This window comes from Zonotrichia albicollis, chromosome 14 (genome assembly GCF_047830755.1).
Source record: "Zonotrichia albicollis isolate bZonAlb1 chromosome 14, bZonAlb1.hap1, whole genome shotgun sequence".
Lineage (NCBI taxonomy): Eukaryota > Metazoa > Chordata > Aves > Passeriformes > Passerellidae > Zonotrichia > Zonotrichia albicollis.
Window position 1 is genome coordinate 4,682,930 of NC_133832.1, and position 23,102 is coordinate 4,706,031.

Genomic DNA, 23,102 nt, shown 5'->3' on the forward strand with positions numbered 1-23,102 from the left:
GCTCTCAATTTGTCTCTCTCTGAATTTCCACTCTTCTGCCTTTGCCTGCCTGAAATTAGACAATGAAAATGGTGCTGATACAGATAAAAACATAATTTATTCTTGAAGACAAAATACTCCAAAGACATACCAACAAAAAATGAAATCTTTTTGACATCAAAGATTTCACATGCATTAAAGGTATCACTTTCAAATTTCCAAATAACTCTTCCTTTCTTTTTAGAATCTCTAGTCACTCCCATATTGGAGAGACTTTAAATTTGTTTTAATGCATGGTAGCTGGCAGAGCAATGCACTAAACTCTGCCTTGTTGCTCCCTACCAAACTCTTGGAGGTTGGTCTGCAGAGGCTTTTCCTGCAAATGGAGTTAGGAGAGCTTGGACTGACATTCTTCCATGCTGTTATACAAAGTGATCCTGAGGATTTCTTCATTCCAGCCTCAAGAGAATTTCCAGGTTAAACCAGTCTGAATATGCTTTAATGTCTTTACAAACTCTGCATGTCACTTTGGATATTATTATTGTGCAACTTAAATGCTCAAACCATTGAAAAGCCAGAGGGACCTGGATGATTTAATCAATTCAGAACCTGTAAAAATCACTGTTTGAATCTATAAGCGTCCTAGCACCATTTATGATCTTCAATAATTGCCTTTTATTGGGGAGCACAGTCTCTTTAGCTTCGGTCTATGCTTTTGGGGAGGATGAGACCCTTAAGGGTTTGGACACACAAGCCTGAGGAGCTGATGTCCAACTCCCACGTTAGGTTTTCAAATAACTTCACCTTTCAGCAAGCATGGTGTCAGTGCTTCCTGCTGATCCCATATTTGCTTAAAGCTGAGGTTTTACAGGGAAGAAAGAGGCAAGAAGGGAGGGCAGTGATGCTCCCTGGGCTTCCCATGTTGGGGCTGCAGCTGCAGCCTCTGAGCTCAGCAGGGCTTCAGGGCTTTTAGAAACAAGAACTGTCCTAATGGCTGGTGAGGAGAGAGGAAAGTTGAATTGGCAGATTTGAAGAAAAGAAGAAAATGGTTTTGTGTTATATATGGACTTCAGTGAAAGAAAATAAAGTCCAAAGACAAAAAAAGGACATTTATCCCCATTACCTGTGATCAGAGTTTTTTTAATGAGCAGGTGGTGACTTCAGCCAGTGTTGGGGAGGGGAACTAGGATTGGATTTCACATGCTGGGTGCTGAATGCAGTTCCTAGCATGATTTTTATGCCTGACTTTCCATCCAGCAGCCACACTGGTCCCACTGGCAGTAGGTCCAGGATGGGAAGAGCTCTGGACACCAGGATGCCCATCTAGAGCATTTCAGGCACTGTAAATATTCCTGTTTTCCTGCCTGAGCAGGGGAGAGCAGCACTCTCTGCTTCAGGGGGGCAAGGATGGCCCTGTCAGTGGCTGCACACTCCCAGCAGCATCCCTGCCACGGCTGGTTTTGTATTTCTGACCTTACATTTCTGCTCACACCGCACAGGTGTCACAGACATCTTTTAATGAAAAATCCTTTCCTTAGGATTTTTCTTCTTGAGAAGTTGAGAAGCCTCAAGAATAAAATGTAAACAATGGTTATCTGCTGCTGTGGAATGCAACAAGTAGATCTGTGATTGATCTCATAGAGTTGTTTGTAATTAATGGCAAATCACAGCCCAGCTGGCTCAGGCTCTTTGTCTGAGCCACAAGCCTTTGTTATCATTCCTTTCTATTCTTAGCTTAGCTAGCCTTTTGGTGAAACCTTTTCTTCTATTCTTTTAGTATAGTTTTAATGTAATATATATCATAAAATAATAAACCAAGCCTTTGATACATGGAGTCAGATCCTCATCTCTTCACTCATCCAAGAACCCCTGTGAACACGGTCACACACAGGTGTGGAGCAGACCAAGCTGGAGAGCAGAGCCTGGGTGGGGAATGGATTTTGGGCTGGCAACATCCCTTTGCAGCCCAGGGAAGTGGGGATTCCAGGCCAGCTCCCTCCTTTTCCTGCCATCATCACTGACCACAATCCACCCCTGCCAGCACCCCCATGTCCCCACAGTCCCTCCCTGGGTGACAACAGAGTCCCCCACTCCCCTGGCTGGATAAGCAGCCTGACTTGAACATCCTAAGGCCTCTAAATGGACTTTTGAACTTCCAAACATGAATTTGGGAGCTTCAGTCTGGTCATTAAATACCTCCATATCTTGCTGGAAGTGCATCAGTCATTTCTGAAAAAGGTCCTGACTGGTTCCCTTTTGTTCAGCATGGCAAAGCCTGCAAGAGCTTGAATATCTCAGTTGCTTTTGGAAATAGGAGTGAAGAGCCCTCAAAAATGAAGAATTCCTGATCTTCGTTCCTCAGAGTTAGGATAAATCACTCACCTTGTGGTGGAAAAACAAGAGTGAGAATCTATTTTGATTTTCTCTGGTCCAGGCAGTGTCATGGAGCTTGAGCACATTCCAGCTCTTGGTTCAGGCCAGCAGAACACTTGGAAATGCAGAAAACTTTGCTTAGGTCTTAGCAAAGTCCTTGGGACACCTTTGAGGTGGCATTACCACAGCTGTGTTTAAAGCTCAGGACAAGTTGGAGTCCTCTCTATGGCAAGGCCTAAAGACAGAGCCTTGCAAATGGAAACAGGGAGAACACTCAGACCAGCCAGAGGAGTTGATTGTTTCACCTTCAAAGGCTGTATTTTATAGGTGTTACTTTTGTTCTGGGTAGGAAAAAAAAAGCACAAACCCAAAAGGCCAAGTTTCCTAACCAGTTAATAACCAACGGTGTTCAAGTACATTTATGTCCACATACAGCATTTGTTAAAAAAGAAATATCTTTTTTGTGTTTTAACACCTTTTTTTCAAAAAAAAAAAAGAAGAAAAAAAAAGAAAAAGAAACAAAGAGATAATAAACTAATGTGATAAATTAATGTACACATTACATTATTTTGGCATTGGTATGGACCATTTTTAAAAACATTTGCTGTTAGTATTTATCATGTTTGTACAAAATTGTAAACTCTTTTCAAGTTTGTTGGGTTTTTTTTTTCACTTTTGTTCATTGTCACCTTTCAAAAACTGTCACTACAGGAACAGAAACACCCCAAACAAAACCCCAAAAGAAAATCAAGGCAACTCTCCCTGCCCCTTCCCACCCTTCCCCTGCCCTCCTGCCCCTGTCCCTGGAAGATGCTGAAGGGACAGTTTGACAGTTTTTGAAAGTGCCTGGCAGCAATTGGTGACCACGTCCTTCCCAGAGCCCTCCTGGCTGCCCTGGGCTCCCACAGACACAGCAGAAAGTGCCACCCACCAGTCACACCTTCCCACCTCTAGAGTAGACAAAGATGGCTCTTTAGGTCATTTTATTTTATTTCTTTGTTGATTTTTTCCCTTTTTTTTGTTGTTTTCTTTTTTTTTTTACAAAAATTTCTACATCTAAATCACTTTGCTAGAAACATTATTTTTCTTTCCTTTTTCCCCCCTTTTTTTTTTTACATTAGTTAAAGCAGAATCTGCTTTTGTGAAAAAAGACAAGGATCAAGGTCTTATTTCATGCAGAAAATGCAAATTAAAGATCATAAAAATGGGTGGTTTGTTCTGGGTTGTTTTTTTTTTTCTTTTTTTTCTCTTTTTTTTTTTTGTTTGTTTTTTAATAACGCTGTACAGGATGCAATGCAGCCACTCAGAATATGTTAAGATGGTTCACAGCATTCCCTTTGACAGCACACTTTGACACTGACATTGATCCTCCTGCCCTCTTGCTGTTCAGCTGTTTGGATTTCAGGCCCCAGCAATTGTCCCCAGCCAGAGAAGACACTGCAGCTTCTTCGTCTTTGGGAGGGAGATGGGTGGGTGCAGCTGGAGAGGATGAGCCAGAAATGGAACAGATTTTCCTGGGAAGATGTCCCAGCCTTGTTTTTGTGTCTTTTTTGGTGCACCATCCCTGTGGTGAGCACACTGGGTGTTTGCCCTCCAGGAGCTGGGTTCTCTTTTGGCAGGGGATGTGATTTCACACAAAGACACAATATTATGACATGCCAGGCAGTAGAAAAAGGAAATAAAACAACCCACCCCACAGACCCCACCACAGCCCTGCCACAGGGTCATGTGTATTTGCCAGAGGTTGGGCTATTTCTGGGTGACTCCTGGGGCTTTCCCTTATCCTCAGTTTTTCCATTTTCTCCTCTAGCACCTAGCTGCTCATCCTGCCAGGTAACAGAAATCCTTCTCTGTGACGACTGCTGAGCCTTTCTAGGGGTTTGCTCCCTCAGAATCTTCCCTTTTGGCCTGCCAAGCCCACTGGCCCCAGCCCAGAGAAGCTGTCAGATCCAGGCAGGATTTCAAGGAGATGTGCAGTTGTCAGGTTTGCTCCTGTGCTCAGACTTGAGCAAGACATGGGGCTTTGCTGGGCTGGGACTGTGTGGGTTTATTCTCTGCTTTGCCCATCCCTTTCTTGCTTCAGTGCAAGGGAAATGGGAGAGGGAAGGGTTGCCAACTCCCTTTCTAACCTTGCTAGCCTTGGCAGGGGCTGAAACTCAGGGATTTGTGCCCAGTCTCTGCTTGTGTGAGGCTCTGGGACACATCTTCCTTCTGTCTGCCTCAAAACTCAAGGGCCTCAGGGGTGACAAGATCTCTAACAAAAGCCTGAAATCTGCACTGGCAAAAGAGCTATTCCTGTCCAAAACAGCCCCTGTGGGTCCCCAGCTGTCCCTGAGGCAGGTAGCACACTGGTCCCCAGGCTGTCAGGTTCTGTAGGACTCTGCTTCTGGGGAAAAGAGGTTAAAGCATCATCAGCTGTAGCAGCAGCAGCTCTCTCACAAGGTGCACCTTGGGCTCCCACCTGATATGTCCCAGTATTGTGCACCAGGAGTTACCTGTTTGCCCCTGCTCTGAGACCCTCTGGCCTCGCTGTGAGAGGCCATTGCAGGGCTCCAGCCCAGCCAGGGGATGGTGGTGAGGGAGAAAAGCCCAGCCAGAGGCACCATCCCCTACAGGTGAAATGGGAGGACTCCTTTAGGGACAGAGCCAAGACCAGCAAGTTCATCCCAGTGTGGAGCAGAGCATCTGTCAGTGCAGGGGCAGTGCCAGCTCCCTTCTCTGCAGGCAGGAGACCAGGCACAGAGAGAAAAGCCTCTGCTAACCTGGACAGGCTGCTCCTGCTGCTGGAAACCCAGCCACTGCCCTGGCCTGAGGACCCAAGGGCCATCAGCATCACAACAAAGGTAAAAGCACAATTTCCTTCCTTGCTGGCCTGGCTTCTCCCAGCCCATGGATCCCCAAACCCTTTCAGCAGGCTCATCAGCACCAGGGCTGGGCACCATGAGCCATGTGATGGCACATCCAGCAAAGCACAGGCTGGGCAAGGCATGTCCAGAGGGTTGGGAGAGATCTTTGGTCTTTGTGTCCATCAGACATCCAGCAAGACTCCCAAAAACATGGACCCAGCACCTAATTAAGTGAAACAATAAACTCTGGTGCTTCCCCACATCAGAGCACTGAGAGCTGGGAGGCATTAGGCTTCACAGAAGGCAAACCAACACTGTTTAAAACATACTGGAAGAGAAATTATCATCCCCTTCACAAAAATATCGTTACTCACCACTATACTGTTTCATCCTTTCTGGGGGAAAAGTCTGCCAGCATAAATGCCAAGCTCAGCCTGTGCAAATGATAAAATGTGCATCCCTGGATCATAAATGGGTCTATCACATCTCCTCTCCTCACTTTGTCACACACATTTTCAATATTATTGACTGAGTGCTTTCTGCCCCTGGCAATGGCAAGTTGAGGCTGTCTTAGATGGGAGCAGACAGCCCATGGCATGGGGCTGGGGAGGGGAGCTTTAGGATGCTGTGGGTCCGCTGGGGAGCTTTGGGGTGCTGTGGGTCCATTGTCTCTGTGGTGATACTCCCAGACTCTGGGAGCAAGGGGCTGCCCTTTGTGGCAGAGCACAGTGCAGTGCAGGAGCTCACACAAGTCCCCGTGGTTCTGTCTCAGCAAAGCACCTGCCCTTGGCTCCCCACCAGTGCTGGTGGCCTGGTCAGCGGCAGAAAGGGCTGAGGGGGCTCTGGGACCGCCCCATGTTGATGCACTCCAGCCTTTCTGCTGAAGATTGGCCTTTCCTAAGAGGATTGAGACTCCCCTTAGGTCTGCCTTGCACATCAAGTGCTGGTTTGCTTTGCTTTTTTTTTCTTTTTGGTCTTGCTGCAATAACACAAATAACAGGACATTTATTGGCCCCACTGCAGAGAAGCCACACTTTCTGCCCCATGGAGGCAAAACTGCCCTCTGCTTTTCCAAAGCACCAAACACAAGACTGGCAATTCCAGTTCAGGCTCCACTGCCTTTGTTCCATCTGCATTGCCCCATTTATCCAAGGGACAGCTAATCCCATCCTCCCCTCCTCACTACATCTCCTACCACAGTAAGGCATGAGGCAGGCTGGCTCTGGGAAGAGACCCTGTGCACAAGGGACTGGGGTTTAGCACACAGCCTCCTCCTGCTGGCCTCAGGGGTGGTGGGATCAAACACTGAAAAGTTACTTACATACCATCACTTCCACCTCTACTGCCCACCTCTTCTGTGCTGCACTCACAGGTGGATCAGGGAGCCAGCCCCAAGGTCACCATCCCAGCACCTCTGTGCAGGCACAGCACAGGCACAGGCACAGGTCTGCCCTCCAATCCTGTGGGAAAAGTCTGGGGAAATGGTTATAGTAGCCTGGAGGTCAGTGCTTCTTTATTGTACTTGTCACCTTTCAGCTGTTCTTTACTTCTGAATGTACAGAACTGTTTTTATTTGGTTTACATCAAGACATTAGAAATCAAACAACTTTTTTTTCTTAAAAAAAAAAAAAGGAACAAAAGGAAATGAAAAATAAAACCCAACACTATATACATCTTCTCTTCCCCAGTCTCTGCTTCCTTCCCTCCCACCTTTCCACCCTCCCTCCCTCCCTCCCAGCATCTGCGTTAGGTCCTGCTTCCAACACATTGGTTTCACATCTCTTACCCAAACCATGCCCCATCCCAACTTTCACATCTACTGTAAAGACATCCTGCCCTGCTTGGTAAGGCCAGTTTCCTCTCCCAGAAAGCATTTGGTAACCAGCAGGACGTTTCTTGCCTCGTTGTCTCTGGTGTGACCCCAGGGCAGGGCTCAGCCGTGCCCCAGCCTGGCATGGTGGTCACTCCCCTGCACATCTCAGCCCAGCTCCTGCAACTTTGTCTGGATGCATCTGATTGTCCCTGCCCCCGGGGACTGAGCTCTGCTGATGGCCACGCACCCTGAGTCTCCCTCCTTCCCTGTTCCTGCCCTCCCTGTCCCCCAGAGAGGACAGGCTGTGCCCACCAGGGACTGCTGCCATGGCTGGCCGTCCTGGAGTGCTGCCTGCAGCTGGACCCAGCCTGTCTGACTCAGGGCTGTCCCCAGTGCCCCAGTCCCTGCAAACCTGATGTATTGCACATATATTTTCAAAAGCTCTCTCCTATTTGCTCTGCTTCTGAAGTTACAGCTCTCTCCCACCAAGCACCTTTTCCTCAAGCCCTCCTCTCCATCAGGATTCCAGTAACCACCTTCCCTAAAGCCACTGTCCTTTGGTCTGCAGCTCCAGAGGCTTCTCTTCTGTCTGGAAACAGAGATTTAAACCCCTTCCTCCTCTCCACAACAAAGAGAACAAAACCAGCTCCCTTCCTCACCCCCTATCTCCTCCTGCCAGACCCTCTGGAGCAGATCTGGTCAAACAGACTGGCCAGATCACTTCCCTTCCTGGCTCTGTTTCTGGGAAGTGGATGTGCTGTCCATTGGACAGAGGAAGTGCCAAGCCTTGGCAGGTTCCCTACTTATTTGCAAGACATAAGCTGCTGGCGTGGTGTCAGATGTGCATGCAAGAAAGTTGGATGCCATTTAAAACCTACAGTCCTGTTTGTTTCATGCACGGTCAACTTATCCTATATACACTAGTGGCTGGTTTATGCTCAAAGCCATGAATATAAAGGTTTACATCTTCCTTTTACCTCAGTAACCAAAGCTTTTCTGTCACCCATGGAATAGCAGGGGTTTGCTAGCAGGGCTTATTTCCCTCTTTTGCACTTCCTCTCATTGTCTTTTCATCTCTCAACACTCAAGGCAAAGGGGGGATAGGAAGGGGACAGGCAGAATTACAGTCCCAAGGTCCCAGTCACTAAAGGTCCCTGAGTGACAGCACTATACAGTATCAGAAAATGAAGCAATAGAGTTGTGTTGGCCATGTATGTCCTGAGAGAGATTTCATTTCTATTTCTGCTCCTCCTTCTCCTCTTCCACATGCCATCCCTAGGCTGTTACACATGGAAAAGGTGCAAAACATTCTCCCCCAGCCCAGCCCCCTCAGGCAGCCCAGAGCACCCCTCATGTTCAAATGCTAAAAACCACAACCCAGCAAGCAGCAGTCCTGCGGCAAACCAGGCCCTGAGCATTGCCTCCTGCACCCCTGCAGCAAAAGCCAGAAGCAGCTCCACTCCGGAAAAGCACTCACAAACCCTTTTTCCCCTTTCCCCTCTGTGAAGAAGAGGAGGGCAGTGGGCACACCAGATGCAGCATGGAAATCCCCTCCACCTTCTGGTAACACTCATGCTTGTGATGGCTTGAAACCTCTGAGCCTTGAGCATCAATAATATGCCTTGTTTTTCCTTCTCTATGACCTTTCTGGGTCGCTGGACCTCAAAACAAGACAGGGGTTTGTTGCCTTCCTTAGGGGTGGAGCAGGCAGCTTCTTAAAGGCTTTCTTAAAGGCTTTCAGCATCCTTCCCTCCCGTTTCCTAGTCCTCATCCCACTCCCAGGACTCTCTGTTGTTCTCCAGCACTCTGCCCCATCACCAGCAAGTGTAAGGCAGCTCCTGAACTGTCACCAGTCCTGACCACACACTCTTTGGCAAAGATCATTGTGTTGGACCCAAAAGTCCAGGAGTCTGGATGTACTGACTCTGTGAGTAACACTGACCTGGTAATACCAAGTTAGAAACATTCAAAGAGAGAAACTGGGATGACTCCTGATAAGAAAGAGAGCCCAGCCAACAGAGAACTGAGGCCACAACACAGGAATCTGGCTCCCAGTCCCAGCAGGAGAAGAAATCTGCTAAGCAGAGCTTTTTTTCCCTGGAAAGCTTTTGGATTGTCACTGGGCTCAATCCTGGATTGAAGCCTCAAATATTAAACACAGCCTCCCTGTGCCTGATCTCCAGTTTCTGGAGGCTGTACCTGCAGGACACTGGTCCCTCAGGACCCCACCCCATGTGGGGCTCAGCTCTGAGAAGCACAGAGCATCTCTGGGGTTTGCATCATCTGTGTGCTGCTGGCCCTGCCAGCCTTTGGGGCCAGCTCAGACAGCTCTCGGGTGCCTAACTCATACCACACATTTGTCAGGCTTTTACTACAACTGTCAGATTCCTGCAGTTCCTGAGTCATCTTCCTCAGCTTCAGTATTTCTTACCCCACAGCCATTTGTTTTCCCTCCAATTTTAATAGGCTTTTTATAACTGCCTCTTTTTCTCCCCACTTTTATCCTTCTGACCACCCTTTACATTGCAATCACAGATATAAAGGGTAAAATTTTAAATGTTTTATTGAATCATCAATCACCTGGTTAGGCTCCCCTTGCAAACTGGACCTGCTGATAAGCAGTCTCCATGTGGGAGCTGCAGCCATGCCATGCTGAGATCCACTGAGATTCTACTGCTGCTGTCATAAAGCACAACTTTATGACTTCCATTAAAGCATTTAAAAGATATTTCTGAATAGAATCACACTAGGAAGTGTAATTTTCTCCACTGGCCAAGCTTTAATTCCTGCATATCAGGTAGACAGAACTACCTGGTCCTACAGACTCCTATTCCTGTACAGACCTATACAGACCATGAACTGCAGCAATTTGGGGAAAACCCATCCCCAGCAGCACTGCTCATGGATGGGGAAACCAGCAGGAGACTGTTCTGCAGGGCAGGGGAGAATATAAGTCTGATTTAACAATTGTGCTAAAACCTTGGTGAGTCCAGGTAGGCCTGGCCCAAACATGTGCATGCATGAACATGAGAGAGGGGGACAGACACATGGGGAAGGGGGGATGCTTTACTCTTATGCTTCAGATTCTGCATAAGACACATTACTGATATAAAAATAACAATAATTACTCTGATGAGGCCTGATCCTGCTTCAGCCAAGTCCAGGCAAAACTTTCCCTGACTTCAGAGTTACTGGGTCAGGCCTGGAGAGATTCACATTTTCATAGTATTGTACAGACATAAATTAGTGAATGAAAGATGTGCATCAGGGTCATCTGCAGGGGATCACTCTGCTCTCCCAAGCAATGGGAACTGAGGAAAAGGGAGGAGAATGCTAGCAGGAAAATAAAAAGATGATTGACTAAAGGGCAATGTAGGTGTCCGTGGGTCTGACACGAAAAAACTCTGTCAGGTAAGAACAAGGTTCTCATCATTACTCTAGTAATGGCAGAATGACCCTAGGGTTAAAGTTTTGCACTTGTGAATTTAACATTTTCATGGCTTTTATTAATATTGTCAGGGAGATTATCAATCATCAGTGATTGCCAAAGTGGCCAATAATTCAGTGGTTTTCACTGGCTCCTTTGGGAAAGTCAGACCTTGCTGTGCAAGGCCAAGTTCCCTTCCTGTACCTTCCTCAGGAATGCCTGTGGATGGAAGCTCCTGGAGACTCAGGGGCTTCCACAAGCACCAAGCTCAGCATTTTCAGTGCAACCTTTCCCCCTGCCCAGCCTTTGGAGACCATCATCCTCCAGCAGGATGATGCTCCATGGAACCCCACCTCATCCTCAGCTTCATCATCTGCAAGGAAGGGCACAGGGTGCTTTTTTCTACACTCTGTACATCTTAACAGACATAAAGGGAGGCCTGGTAGAAGCAGCACAGATCAGAGGCTGCCAGCTAACCATTCACTCCTGAACTTCTTAGGAAAGGGGATCATTATCATTTCCCTATTTTTTTTATCCTGAAACATAACCAAGTTAAATGATATCCAGCCTTTCCTGTGCCTTGATGCAGGCTATGGTCACTCAGAGGGCTGGAGTGTGGATCCACTGTCTGGCATAAGGAACAGGGAGAGAGGGAAAGGGTTGAATTTTTAGAATCCTGCAACTGCTTTTCTCTCCAGGCTCAGTAAGGAAGATGCAGGGTGGGGATAACTAGGAACAACCCTTCCCCTGAGGACTAAATCAGCTTAGTCTCCTCGAGATCAGATGCCAGCAGTGACCAGCAGCACTGCCCTATTGCTGATCCCAAATCCCTCTCTGCCCTCAGCAAGTGCCAATTTGCACACTCTGCCTCCCCAGCTCTGCCTCTGGAGCTGGGACCCCGACCTCCAACCTGGTGAAGCTGCAATGAGCAAACAAACCCCTGCTATTCCCTCCCTCCCTCCCTCCCCAAACACGCTGCCAGTTAAATGTCATCTGTGTTCTCTTTCTACAAAAGATATTACAAAACCCCCCTCCCCAGCCCCCCTCCCCAGAAAACATGCTTGCACACACACATCCATGGACACACGTGCCCACACACACACACACACACACACACACAGATGCTCCATACACGCACATTCACACAGGAAAAACAGCTTGCAAACTCCTGAAGGTGGAAAAAGGCATCTTGCAAATGTGCCTTGGTTTTGATAAGTTCCCTCCTCCCCCCCCCCATAAACCCCACGTTGCCCCTTCCCTCCCAAATAATTGCCTCATCTTCCCCTCCCTTCCCAGCTCTTCCAAAATAAATATTCTTTTTATTTGTTGGTTTAAAAGACTCTTTTAGGCTTGTAAGCAAGAGAGAGGGAGAGAGAGAAAAAGAAAAGAAAAATCTCATAGCGTGAGAATGAAACCCCATCATCTCATGAATCCATGAAAGAATTAACATGAAGGGGTTAAGAACAGTGATAGAAGAAAGATTAAAAAATATATAATAGGACTGAAAGTGAAAGATGAAATTCAGTAGTGAAATGGAAGTGAGGATAGAGCATTAGTGAGCACAGCCAAAGATAACCTATCGCCCCCACCAGTTTTTGACTCAATTTCTTTAAATCTCCCCCCTCTTTTTTTTTTATATTTTCTTGGTTTTGGGGTTTTTTTGTGTGTTTTTTTCTTTTTTTCTGTCTTTTTTTCTTTTTTTCTTTCTTTCCTTTTTTTTTTGGTTTTTGTTGTTTTTGTTGGTTTGGATTTTTTTTTTTTTTTGTACAGTGGTGTAAGTCCTTCAGCAGGAAACCAAAATCAAGACAAACACATCCCTCCCTGAAACCAAACCCCCTCCCATACCTTTCTCTCCCTTTACCCCATCCCACACTCCGTGGTTCTACATGTGCTGAAAAGAGAAGAGTAAGCTTAGAATAAATCTAATGAACCATAGGAATAAATGACAATGATAGTAAAGAGTAAAACCCAAACCCAAAAGACCACAACACTCCTGTGTTGTCATTGTCTGAGTGTCTGTCCCTATTATCTCTCTCGGAGGCCGCAGGCATCAATTTACATAGTACAACCAGTAAACAAGGTTGAAGAATCCAAAAGTGATTGGAAAAATGATCCTTGACCACTTGTCAATGGTGCTGACGTCTGTCAGGTCTGGGATTTTGAGCTTCAGCTTGGACGACCGCCGGCGCAGGCGGCAGTTGGCGCGGTTGCGGGCGGCGGCGTGGTGGCTCAGCGGGACGTGGCGGTCCAGGGTGGGGTGGTGGCCAAAGCCATCCCGAGAGGCCAGCGGCTTGCGGAACTGGATTCCTGAGCCTTCGAAGGACATGACAGAGTTTCGAGAGTCGCCCACGCTGCTCATCATGTCCGTGGCCAGCAGCTCGTTGTTCATCTCCAGTGTGCTGAGGAGGATGTTACCATAAGGGTCAACCTGGGACGGGGAACACAGAAACAGAGGGGTTGTGGCATTCGCATTCCCTGGAGAAATCCCTTTGCCCAGGATTTTTCTCCTGGGAAGCTAAGAAGCCTCAGAGAAAAGGAAAACAAGTCTTATCTTGTTTGCTTCTCCTGTGTTTTGCTCCTTTGGAATGAGTTTGGAGATTGTTTACCCATAGGTGAGAGGAATAGCAGATTTGTGTTTACAAACAAGCTATAGGTCTGCAGGTAGATAAAACCAGATAAAAGAAACAAGGGGAAGGATTCCACTGATTGATGAATGGAAAAAGATATTTGCCTTTACAAATAAATTTTAGGTTTGCTGATAAATGAAATTAGACATTGAAAGATGAAAGAAACAGTGGGGAAGGAAAACCCCCTAAATTCTGTAAGAATTAAAAATTAAAAGGGAGGGTTATACATTAGAGGGAAATCTTTGGTATCAGGTGTTCTAGGAAGTTTGTACCTCTCAAGTACCTCAGCTAACAGGGAAAGAGAGAAGGGAAATGTGCTCAGGAAACTGGGATAAAAAGGAGGCTGCGTCCTCCAAAAATGTGAGAGATCCCAGGGGAATGCCCCATGGCCTCTTCCTTTATTTGAATAAAGCCAAATAGGACTCCTCTGTCTCCTTTTTGGACATAAACCTCTAGTATTTGTGGATTAATTTTCCTAACAATTGGATTCTGGTGTGAGTTATTTTGACTCTTTGGTCAATCAGGGCCAAGCTGTGTCGAGACTCTGGAAAGAGTCACAAGTTTTCATTATTATCTTTTTAGCATTAAGTATGCTTTCTGTATTCTTTAGTATCGTATAGTATTCTTTAATATAATATAGTATTATAAAGTAATATTTTAGCCTTTTGAGAACATGGAGTCAGATTCATCATTCCTGCCTTCACTGGGACATTTCACAGCAAATACAATACTGGGTGTCCTGCATACCATTAGGGGTGATTCTGAACAGATTTCTGGGGAGCAATGCTGTTAGAAATTACATAACTTATAAAAAAATTAACTTTAGTCATGGGTTAGTTCACCTTTGCCAAAGGGGGGTGGAAACTGAGGTTTCTCTTCAAAAGATTCTGTTCATTGAGGGTTTGAGTCTCACTGGGTGAGGCCTCAATCAACGAAATGAAGATTCCTAGATTCTGAGAGCTTAATATCTATAGGGTGGAAGTAGCCAGAAGATACACAGGAGATAGAGAGACATTAACAGATATTAAACCCCTGGCAGGTTCCCAGTCTGGGAAAAGATTGATAAGGAAGCCAAAGAATGAGGACCAAAAATAGCATTGAAGGAATCGATAGCCAATAGGAGATCAAATATTAAGAATTGTCTAATGCAGAACCAAAGAATGAGAATTTCTTTGGGGATTTTTTTTTGAAACATATAAATATGTGAAAATTCTGGTAAAGAAACACATGTGGCTGGACTGATTTCCACTGAACATCCTGGCCAGAATAAAGTAATGCCTGACTTACAGATAAAATAAAAAATACTTAAAAGATCATGTTGGGGAGTTTCTTTTCTTCCCCAGAGTTTGGTGACTATAGCCCTGATGGGGTCATTTGTGAGCTCTGAACATGGTGCATTAAGGATACATTGAGTACCTCTGCTGCTGGGGTAGAAGGACGTGCTTGCAGCAAATTTTTAGTGGGGGAAGTGTGATTCTGCTGACACAGGAGGACCAAAACACACAGAGGGACTTTTGGCTACACCTGCCTCACGCAAAAGGAGGGCTCTGGTGCGGCTGGATGAGGATGATCAAGGCGGAAAAATTCCCAGTAACCACCAGAGAAAGGAAACTGGGGTTCAGCTCTTGTGATGAGCACAAAGACTGCTCTGCTGCTGTTCCGGATTGCAAGGCAAGATGTTTTCTATTGCCAGCTGTATGGCAGATTATCTTTTGTCAAGGGGGCAGTTTGCCTTATTTCTCTCTTTGAGTGACCACATTCACTCCTCCCTTGGGAGGGGACATCTGCTGATAACAGCTATTGAATGTCCCTGCATGGCTGATAAGAACTACAGCATCCCATTGGGAGATGTGAGCCCAGAGGGAGGAGCCAAGCATTCCTACCTGGATATAATCCAGAGGTTTTGAGACACCAGCACGGCTTCTCCACTGGATTCCCCAGAGGAACAGCAGCTGCCTCTCCTTCCCCTGGATCTTCAGAGGAAGAATCCATCCTTCTCTACAGGATCCCTGCTCCAGCAGAACCACCCCTGACACTGCAGGAGGGCTGAGCCACAATTCCAATGGGACTGCTGCCAACACCCTGACCCACAGGGTGTCAGGCTGGGTTCTGACTCTGTCAGTGTTGTTCTAGTGTACTGCATTGTTTATTTTATCCTTTTATTTTCTTCCCTATTGAAGAACTGTTATTTCCTGCTCCCATCATTTTGCCTGAGCCCCTTAATTTAAAATGTATAGCAATTTGTAGGGGTGGGGGGGGTTTACATTCTCCATTTCAGGGGAGGGTCCTGCCTTCCTTAGCAGACTCCTGTCTTTCCAAACCAAGACAGCAGCTCACCCAGTGGAGAGCCTGAATTCTCCTGCCACAAGGAAAGGAGAGGACAAACCTGCTCTCTCACCCTCTTCTCCTCGTAGCGGTGGCGCTCGTTGTTGGCCTTGCTGACACGCTCGCTCTGCTTCTTCTGCTGCCGCGGCCCTCGCCCGAAGAAGATGTAATTGACAAAAGCATACTCCAGGAGGGCCAGGAACACGAAGACGAAGCAGCCCATGAGATAAACATCAATAGCCTTGACGTAGGGGATCTTGGGCAGAGTCTCCCGCAGGTGGGTGTTGATGGTTGTCATGGTAAGCACCGTGGTGACCCCTGTGAGGAGAGGGCAGGTGCTCTGTTACCCACGTGGGATGGTTTCCTGGAATGCTGTTCTCAGCTCCCACATCCCTCCTTCCACCTGGACAGCCTCAGGAGGGATGGGAGCAGTGCAACTGTCAGTATCCTAAGCCCACATGCCCACCACAAATTGCTGCAGAAAATGATCCAGCAGCAAACACTTGGAGAAAGTGTCAAAGCTGAGCATCATCAGCATGATGGGGATCAGCATCCCTGTTTCTTTAAGTCCCCCTGATCTTCCCTCTTTCTCTCAGTGTGGTAGGAAACATTCAGTTTTGCTCTTTTTTACCCTCTTCTCCTTTTTTTCTCCTTTATGAACTCATCAGTCTTTACTGTGTGCTACTGAATGTCTCAGCATCCTTGGCATCGTGAGTTTATAAACTGCTGTGTGTTCCCAATGCCATGAATTGGAGAAAGAGTGGAGAGATTTCCTCTTCATGGCATTCTCTTTTTATTGCCTGCCTCGTAGGCTTCTGTCCTTGACCCCATGAGTTCCCACCTTCCTCTCACCAGCTTTACCATTCATTACATCAATTATCACTTGGACACATTCCTCCCATGGTTCTCACACTCTTCTTTTTAGGCCTCCTCACATTTCTTGCATCTTAAATAAGCATTTTGTGAACACTTTTGTCCCCATCTACTCAGTTCCAAAAGCCTGATTCACTATGATTACCCTCACAGCTTCAGTCCTCTTCTTCAGCTTCTTCTCAGGCTCTTCCCTTCTCTGGACTGTCAGAGTGGCCCCAGACTTGCCTCTTTGACAGTCTTCTGCCAGCTCCAAAAACATAGCAATGAACCTTCACATTTCTTTTGGGGCTGGTAACTCTTCCCCTTCAACCTAGTCTTCCTCTGCTTCTCTAGCTGTTCTTACTACCTTGCTGATCTTCTTTTCTCCTTTTTTCCTCCTCATCTCTCTGTTGGCAGCTCTAATACTCTCCATGACCTTAATTTGCTCCTGTGGTTTCAGCCCCACCTCTACAGTGATGGCTCTCTGTGCACCCTGGACCTCTCCTTGTCCTATTTCCCCTTCACCCGCACTCTGCTTTGGTGTCATTCCTGATAAAAGACTGAAAGAACTATTAGCCTTCAGTTGGGTAAACAGAAGGGAGATATATTTATATACGCACACAATATGGTCTATATTTAGGCAGTAGTCTAAATATACAGAAATCTGAGGCAAGGAAAGGGAGGATAGAATGTTCTCCACGTCTCCATTAAAAGTGGACAAATTGCAATGGAGACTTAGGGCAAAGAGGAGCTCTTTGACTGTGCAGGCAGGTAAATCTGGAGATAAAGTGACCAGAGGAGGCTGGGGAGTTTCTTTTTTTGGAGCTTCTTATGGATAAGTTAGGTCGAGAACTGTCAGGAATAGTTTAGGGAGAGCTGTTGCAGTTCTGATCTACAGTGTTCTTTTCCTGACTTCTCCTTTGAGTCCAGATGTCAGCAGAAACTCAACAGCTGTGCATCTCACCTCCACCCTCTTGCTTGTGCTTCCACAATGCCTGCCATGGTCTCTTTTTCTTCTCTCTCTGATTATACTCCTGTCAATGCAACTTACGCTTTTAATTTACCAAGTTCATCTTCCCTCCCTGTCTCCCTGCTCCAGCCTCTCTGAGCAGCCAAAGCCAAATCACCTCTTTTGTACCTTTGTACAACCCACCCCTCCTCTGAGTCTTCCCACACTCATTCTCCTAGAGCTGCTTGAAGCCCCCAGGCTTTGCTGTAAGACCCAGCCTGTCCCTGAGCTGCCTCTCCAAGCCTTGTCCCACTCACAGATCCAGCCCTGCTCCTCCTTACCTCTCCTATTGCCCTGGAACTTCCCCTCATGTTGCACAGCCCCATTCTCATGTACCAGCCATCCCCCATTTCTTCTGTTCCTCCTTACAAACCCTCATCTGCCATCCACCCCCACTTCACTTCTGTTGCTTAAAAGACCTCATTTTTCCCCCTCTTATAGGAAAACATTCCTCTTTAGGGGAACATGTGCCAAAGAAGAACTTGGACTTTAACTGCTGTCCCACATTTGCCTTGGCCTTGAAGGTCTTTTTCTGCAGAGAGTGTCTGTATGAGGTCTGAGCTATCAGAAAAATGTGTAATGCCCCTTCCTTTATTTCTTTAATCTTTTAACCATTCCCATACAACTTTTTGGCCATCCAGCCTCATTAATCATGGAACTGGCCACTCCTGGCACACCTGTTGGCAAAGAGGTGCCCAGATTTCTCTTCTTAAGAAAACCAGTGCAAACCAGAGTGAAGGAACTTAGGGCATGTCAAGGTCCCACATTCCTGAGAATCAGTGACCATCTGCACTTTTGTTTAGAGAGTTTAAACTCACACCCAGGACATTTTTGGTAGGACTTTTACTGATTCAAATAGAACAGACTCCAGTTTGGGAAGTACTAATAAACAAAAACAAAACAAGTAACTCTTCTGACTGAAAATTTAAAGTTTTTCTCAGAAGAAAAAAAAATATGTCCATTTGGGATGACAACTTTAACAGACCTGTTTAATTGCTACCTGATAAAGAAAAGGGATTTTCTTTGTTACAGCTGATCTCCCTCAAGAAAACACCTCCAAAACACAATGAAAAAGGTCCATACCCAGTGCCACTCGTGCAGCAGAAGCATCATAGTTGATCCAGAAGGAGACCCAGGACAGGATGGTGATGAGGATGGATGGCATGTAGGTCTGCAGGATGAAGTAACCAATGTTCCTCTTAATCCTGAAACTCAGGGATAAGCGCAGATACGAACCTGCCAGTGAGACATCAAAGGAGGATGTGGGGTAAGAGGAGGGCAAGGCTGGATTTGTGCTAAGAGCTTTGGTTAGGAATTGAAATTTTATTTGGAAAAAGTTCTCAAGAGGCAGGAATAATGAGAAATCTCCTGGTTTCTGCAGCTGGTTTTGCAGACTGGTCAGCTTTTGCAAGGGGACCCTTCAGAATCTGCTCAGTTGCCCCGGAGTATTAAGAAGAAAGGAAATTCTACCTAAGTGACATTATTATATTATATCAGCCATCATGGGAGAATGGCTGTTCAGTGCTGAAATTGCTGTTATGGTGCCAGCCAATATGATGGAGGTTTACACAGGAGACTTTAACCCTATATTTGGGTGCCACAAGATGATTTTCCAATGTTTCATGTGCCAGCTCTGCCTCCAAACAGCAATGAAGATCTGAATCATATTTTTCCCATGCTGTTCTAAAAATGGGTTATGGTCAGACTGGGCAAATTCATATGCAAATAGAGTACTGTTAGTTAATCTGAAGGTCTCTTTTTTATTATTTTCAAGTTGTTGCAACTTCCTCCTAATCTTTTAGCAAACCTAATGAGGATAGTGAGGACAATAAGTACTCTTTACAGTCCTTCCACTGGAGCAGGCTAATTTTGACAGGGACAAAGCAGTGCCTCTTTCATTGCTGTGAGACAAAGTCCAGGTAATTTCTCCCGCCCACCTCTGTCCCTCAGGCAACACAGGAGCCTGAAATATGGGTGTAATCCTGCTTGGCAGCTAAAGTAACAAGAAAAGAGCAGTTTTAAACCATCAAGGATGTAGACTGAGAAAAAGGAGGTATTGTTCTCTCACCACCATGTGCCACCTGTATGGCTTGAACACAATATTTCACCAGTCTTTTTTTGACAGATGTGTGCTGTGCTGTTTTGGCAGTGAACTCCACCTCAGACCAGCAACCAAAAATCCAACCCCCTCCAACTTTCCAGCTGGCAGCATCTGAATCGTCCCAGGTATTCTCTCCAAACCTTTTTATTGCCATGTACAGATGGGTTTGCATCATTTCATAGCCCACTTGCTCCTCAATGGATATATTTTATCCTTACTTTTGCACCTACATTAGCTTGGAGACCCAGATGTAAACCACATAAAAAAATCAGATGAGGCTGAGAACCTTCTGAAGGAGTTCTGAGTTCACTCATTATTTTGACTAAGAAAGGGGAAAAATGGCAGCGGGGAAAATGATCCAGAAAGTCTTTGAAGAGAAGCAGACAAAAAAAAAAAAAAAAAAAGAAAAAAGCAAAGCTGGTGGGTGCGGGTGCAGAAGACACTTTTTTTTTACAGGAACCCCAAAGTGAAGATCCTAAGTTAGTGCCCCAGTAATCAGAAGGATTCAGCCCAGTGGATCAGCAGCAGCTTTGCCCATTCCATGCATCCCTTCCCCAGAGACTCACCAGTGGTGAAGACCACTTCCCTGCTGACCAGCCTCTGCTCAATGATGGTGAACTGGGGCAGCTCCAGCACCTCCATCCCCGTGACAGCAGAGTCGTTCCCTTGCCAGAAGAAGACAATGTCATCCACGGTGTAACCATCTGCAGGGAGGAAGGAGCACAAAGGGAGAGCTGAGTTGACAGGCTGGACCATTGGACACCTCCATTTGTAACAAGGTGATCTGGAAAAGGATCCAAAAGAAAGCCCACACCAAGCCTAGCCTCTCCCTGCTGATGTGCTTTCCTTCTTCAGCTGAGCTTGGCAATACAGTCCCCAGGAGAAGGGAAAAATTGGCCAGAAAGCTCCCATTTCTGGCTAGAATTCAGAGCAAATGCGAGGTGTGGCCCATGGAGCCTGGACTTGCACAATGTGATCTCCATGGCTGACATGACAGGGACTAGTGCACCAGGAGACTCTGTCAAATGCACCAAACACAGCATTTTGCTTTTTAAAAACTGCCTCCTTTTACCAGGAGGGGGAGACCACACAGTGCAGACTGGTGGGACTGGGGAAACAGGGCAGCTCAGTATTAAAAATTCCCAGAGAGGAGAAGATCTACAGCAGCAGTTGAAAAGAAGTTTGAAGATCAGAGCACCTCCCTTTTCTAAGTCCTCTCAGTCAAAATTCAGATCCAAGGAGTGAACAGAGTCTCTGAAGCTGGGAGCTGTTTTACCAAGTGCTGGCTGAGAAGAGCAGTGATGAGAGAAGAGAGAAAGGGGAGCCAGCCTCAAATATTCATCCCTTACATTTCAGGGTCATGGGTTTGCTAACTCAGCCAAGCTTCTTGCTTTAACCCCAAAATATACGTGGCAGACAGAGCTGCCTGGGCTGGAAATGTGACCCCCAAGTGCTCTGGACTCGTGGGGAATGAGGGCCAGGGCATGAAACCATGAAACCCTTCACCCAGCAGTGCCGGGTCCACAGCCCTGCCCTGTCCTTGGGGCAAGGATTCATCACAACTTGAAAATCACTTGCGTGTTTTGAAGACCTTTGGCTGTAGCTGCATGAGGGTGGCCTCAGATTCTCAGTGAAGCTTCCTGGGAGCAGTAAGAAATGGCCAGGCTTTGGTGCAGCTCAGGGCAAGGCTGCCTTCAGAGCATGAGCTGCCCACAGACAGCTTGTGTTCACACCTGCACTGCAGCACAGCAGCCTGCTCTGCCACCCAGCCTGGCACACAGGCCATGCCAGGCTCACAGCCACTCAGCAGAGTGCCACCACAGCCAGCACCTGGCACCAGGGCAGTGAGGAGCTGCTGAATGCAGCACCAAGGAGAAATTCCTCTCTGGGGACTAAGGGTTACCCCAGATCAGAGGTGAGCCTCTGAGAACAGAGTCATCCTTAAGCTGCTCAGTGGAGAAAGGGCTCAGCAGTCTGCTCTGATCTCACAGCTGACCCTGCTTTGAGCTGCAGGCAGGACTAGGGACACCCTGAGGTGTCTTCCCAAACAGAATTATTTGATGACTGTGCAGTCTTCAAGCTCACATCCTGCACTCTCACTCATTGCTGCACTTATTCATGGGTGCCAAAATACAAACCCAGTCTTCCAAATGCCATGCCACATCTGCTTCTGATGGAAATCAGCTAAGCCAGGGCTCCTCCTCCTCCCCCAGCTGGCATGTTCCTGCTCCCAGAGTTGTAAATCCTCACACCTTGGAGCCCACAGGGTTTCAGGACCCTTGGTTATCGTCCTCACACACCAGCTCTGTGCACATGAGTGTGTTTGCATCACTCAGCCCCAGGCTGGAACCAGCAGGAAACACCCAGGTTGCCCCCAGTCCTGCTGATTCCAGCAGCTCCAACACCCTCCCAGCTCAGGAACACTGTGTGTGATCTCACAGGGGAATTCATCTGGCTCAGACCCTCGGGCTCCTGTGCTTGTTCCCAATTTCTCCAGGAGGTTCCCAAGCCCTTTCCCTGCAGCATTCCCCCTCTGCAGAGGTGAGCCCAGCCTGGGAACAATTCACCCCTGCACCTCCTTAGCAGCAAACAAACCACACTGAGCTATTGGCATTTCTCACTCACTGCACAACATCTGCTCCAGCCCTTGAACCACTTTTCAGCATCTTCCCCCAACCTCTTCTGATTTCTCAGCTTCCTCCCTAAATTTTGGCACCCAAACCCAGCCAGAGCCCGTTTCCCCATCTCAGTGACATGTTCAGAGGCCAATCAATGGCGAGCTCTGACTCACGGCTCCCCTGGTTTATATAACAGGGCTCGCTCCAGCCTTTTCTGCCAGAGCCACAGAGTCTCCCTGAGATCCTCGTGTGGCTGCAGCCCCTGAGCATGGCCCTGAAGCCCCTGGGCATGGCCCTGCAGCCCTGCTCACAGCCCAGGGCTCACTGAACTGAGCTCCTTCCGGATGGATTCCCATTGGGGAGGATTTGAATGCGCAGCCAGCGAAGCCCCGCACGCCGCTATCTTCATCATCCACAAATTTAACAGCACTGACTTCAAATTTACTTCCTGATCAGCAATGAAAATGTCAAATTGCAGTAACTAATTTTAGGAGATCTCACAGTTAACTAGCTCTATTCCATTTATTCTATGACCTGCTGGTGTTGGGTACCAATTTCTGTATTTTAATTTTTTTTTTATTATGACATTATGCAATATGAAATCGAGCATGTTTTTCATGAAGCCATTTTTAAAAAGTGTTTCTAAAGGGAAAGGTTGCTTGGTCTAAAAATAAATGCTTCACTTTGATTTCTAGCTTTAAAGAGAAAACCAAATTTCCATTTTACTTCTAAAAAGTAAACGAACTTTCACAAAGACAAGTCATTTCCATCTGAAATATCGAAAAGTATTGATGTGACGTCTTAAAATGTCAGATTAGCAGTCTGTTTGCAGCCTGCCTCATCAGGTTTTTGTTGGATCCTGGCACACAGATAGGCAGGGTGTACGTGGTGAGGGTTATTTTTGGGGTGGAGGGATGGGATCAACAGGCAGTGCTTATCTCCTACAGGTAAGAGCCCCCAGCTGCTTCCCACACCCAGCGCCCCTGCATTAGAAAAGGGCTTTTTCTCTGAGGTTTGGGTCAGTTTTGTTTTCCAAAATACATGGGTTGTACAATCCAGCCCTGATTGATGTTCCAAAGTCAAGTGGAAGCAAAGAAAATGAAGCCCTGCAGATTGAGAATGTGCAAGTGTG

General features: G+C 46.8%; 1 protein-coding gene across 2 annotated transcripts in view; it reads right to left on the reverse strand.

Annotated features, from left to right (window-relative positions):
- Nucleotides 1–2,963: 2,963 nt before the first annotated feature.
- LOC102060432 (gamma-aminobutyric acid receptor subunit beta-4) overlaps nt 2,964–23,102 on the reverse strand; it is an 88,530-nt gene continuing 68,391 nt past the window's right edge. Inside the window, exons 6-9 of one of the 2 annotated variants that reach the window (XM_005484558.3) lie at nt 19,919–20,056; nt 18,335–18,487; nt 15,464–15,708; nt 2,964–12,866 (exon numbers count right to left, since the gene is read on the reverse strand). In XM_005484558.3, coding sequence (XP_005484615.1) covers nt 12,489–12,866; nt 15,464–15,708; nt 18,335–18,487; nt 19,919–20,056 — 914 coding nt within the window. In that variant the 3' untranslated portion in view covers nt 2,964–12,488. Of the gene's footprint in view, nt 12,867–15,451; nt 15,709–18,334; nt 18,488–19,918; nt 20,057–23,102 lie in introns of both variants that reach the window. The other variant, XM_005484557.4, reaches the window with a different exon arrangement.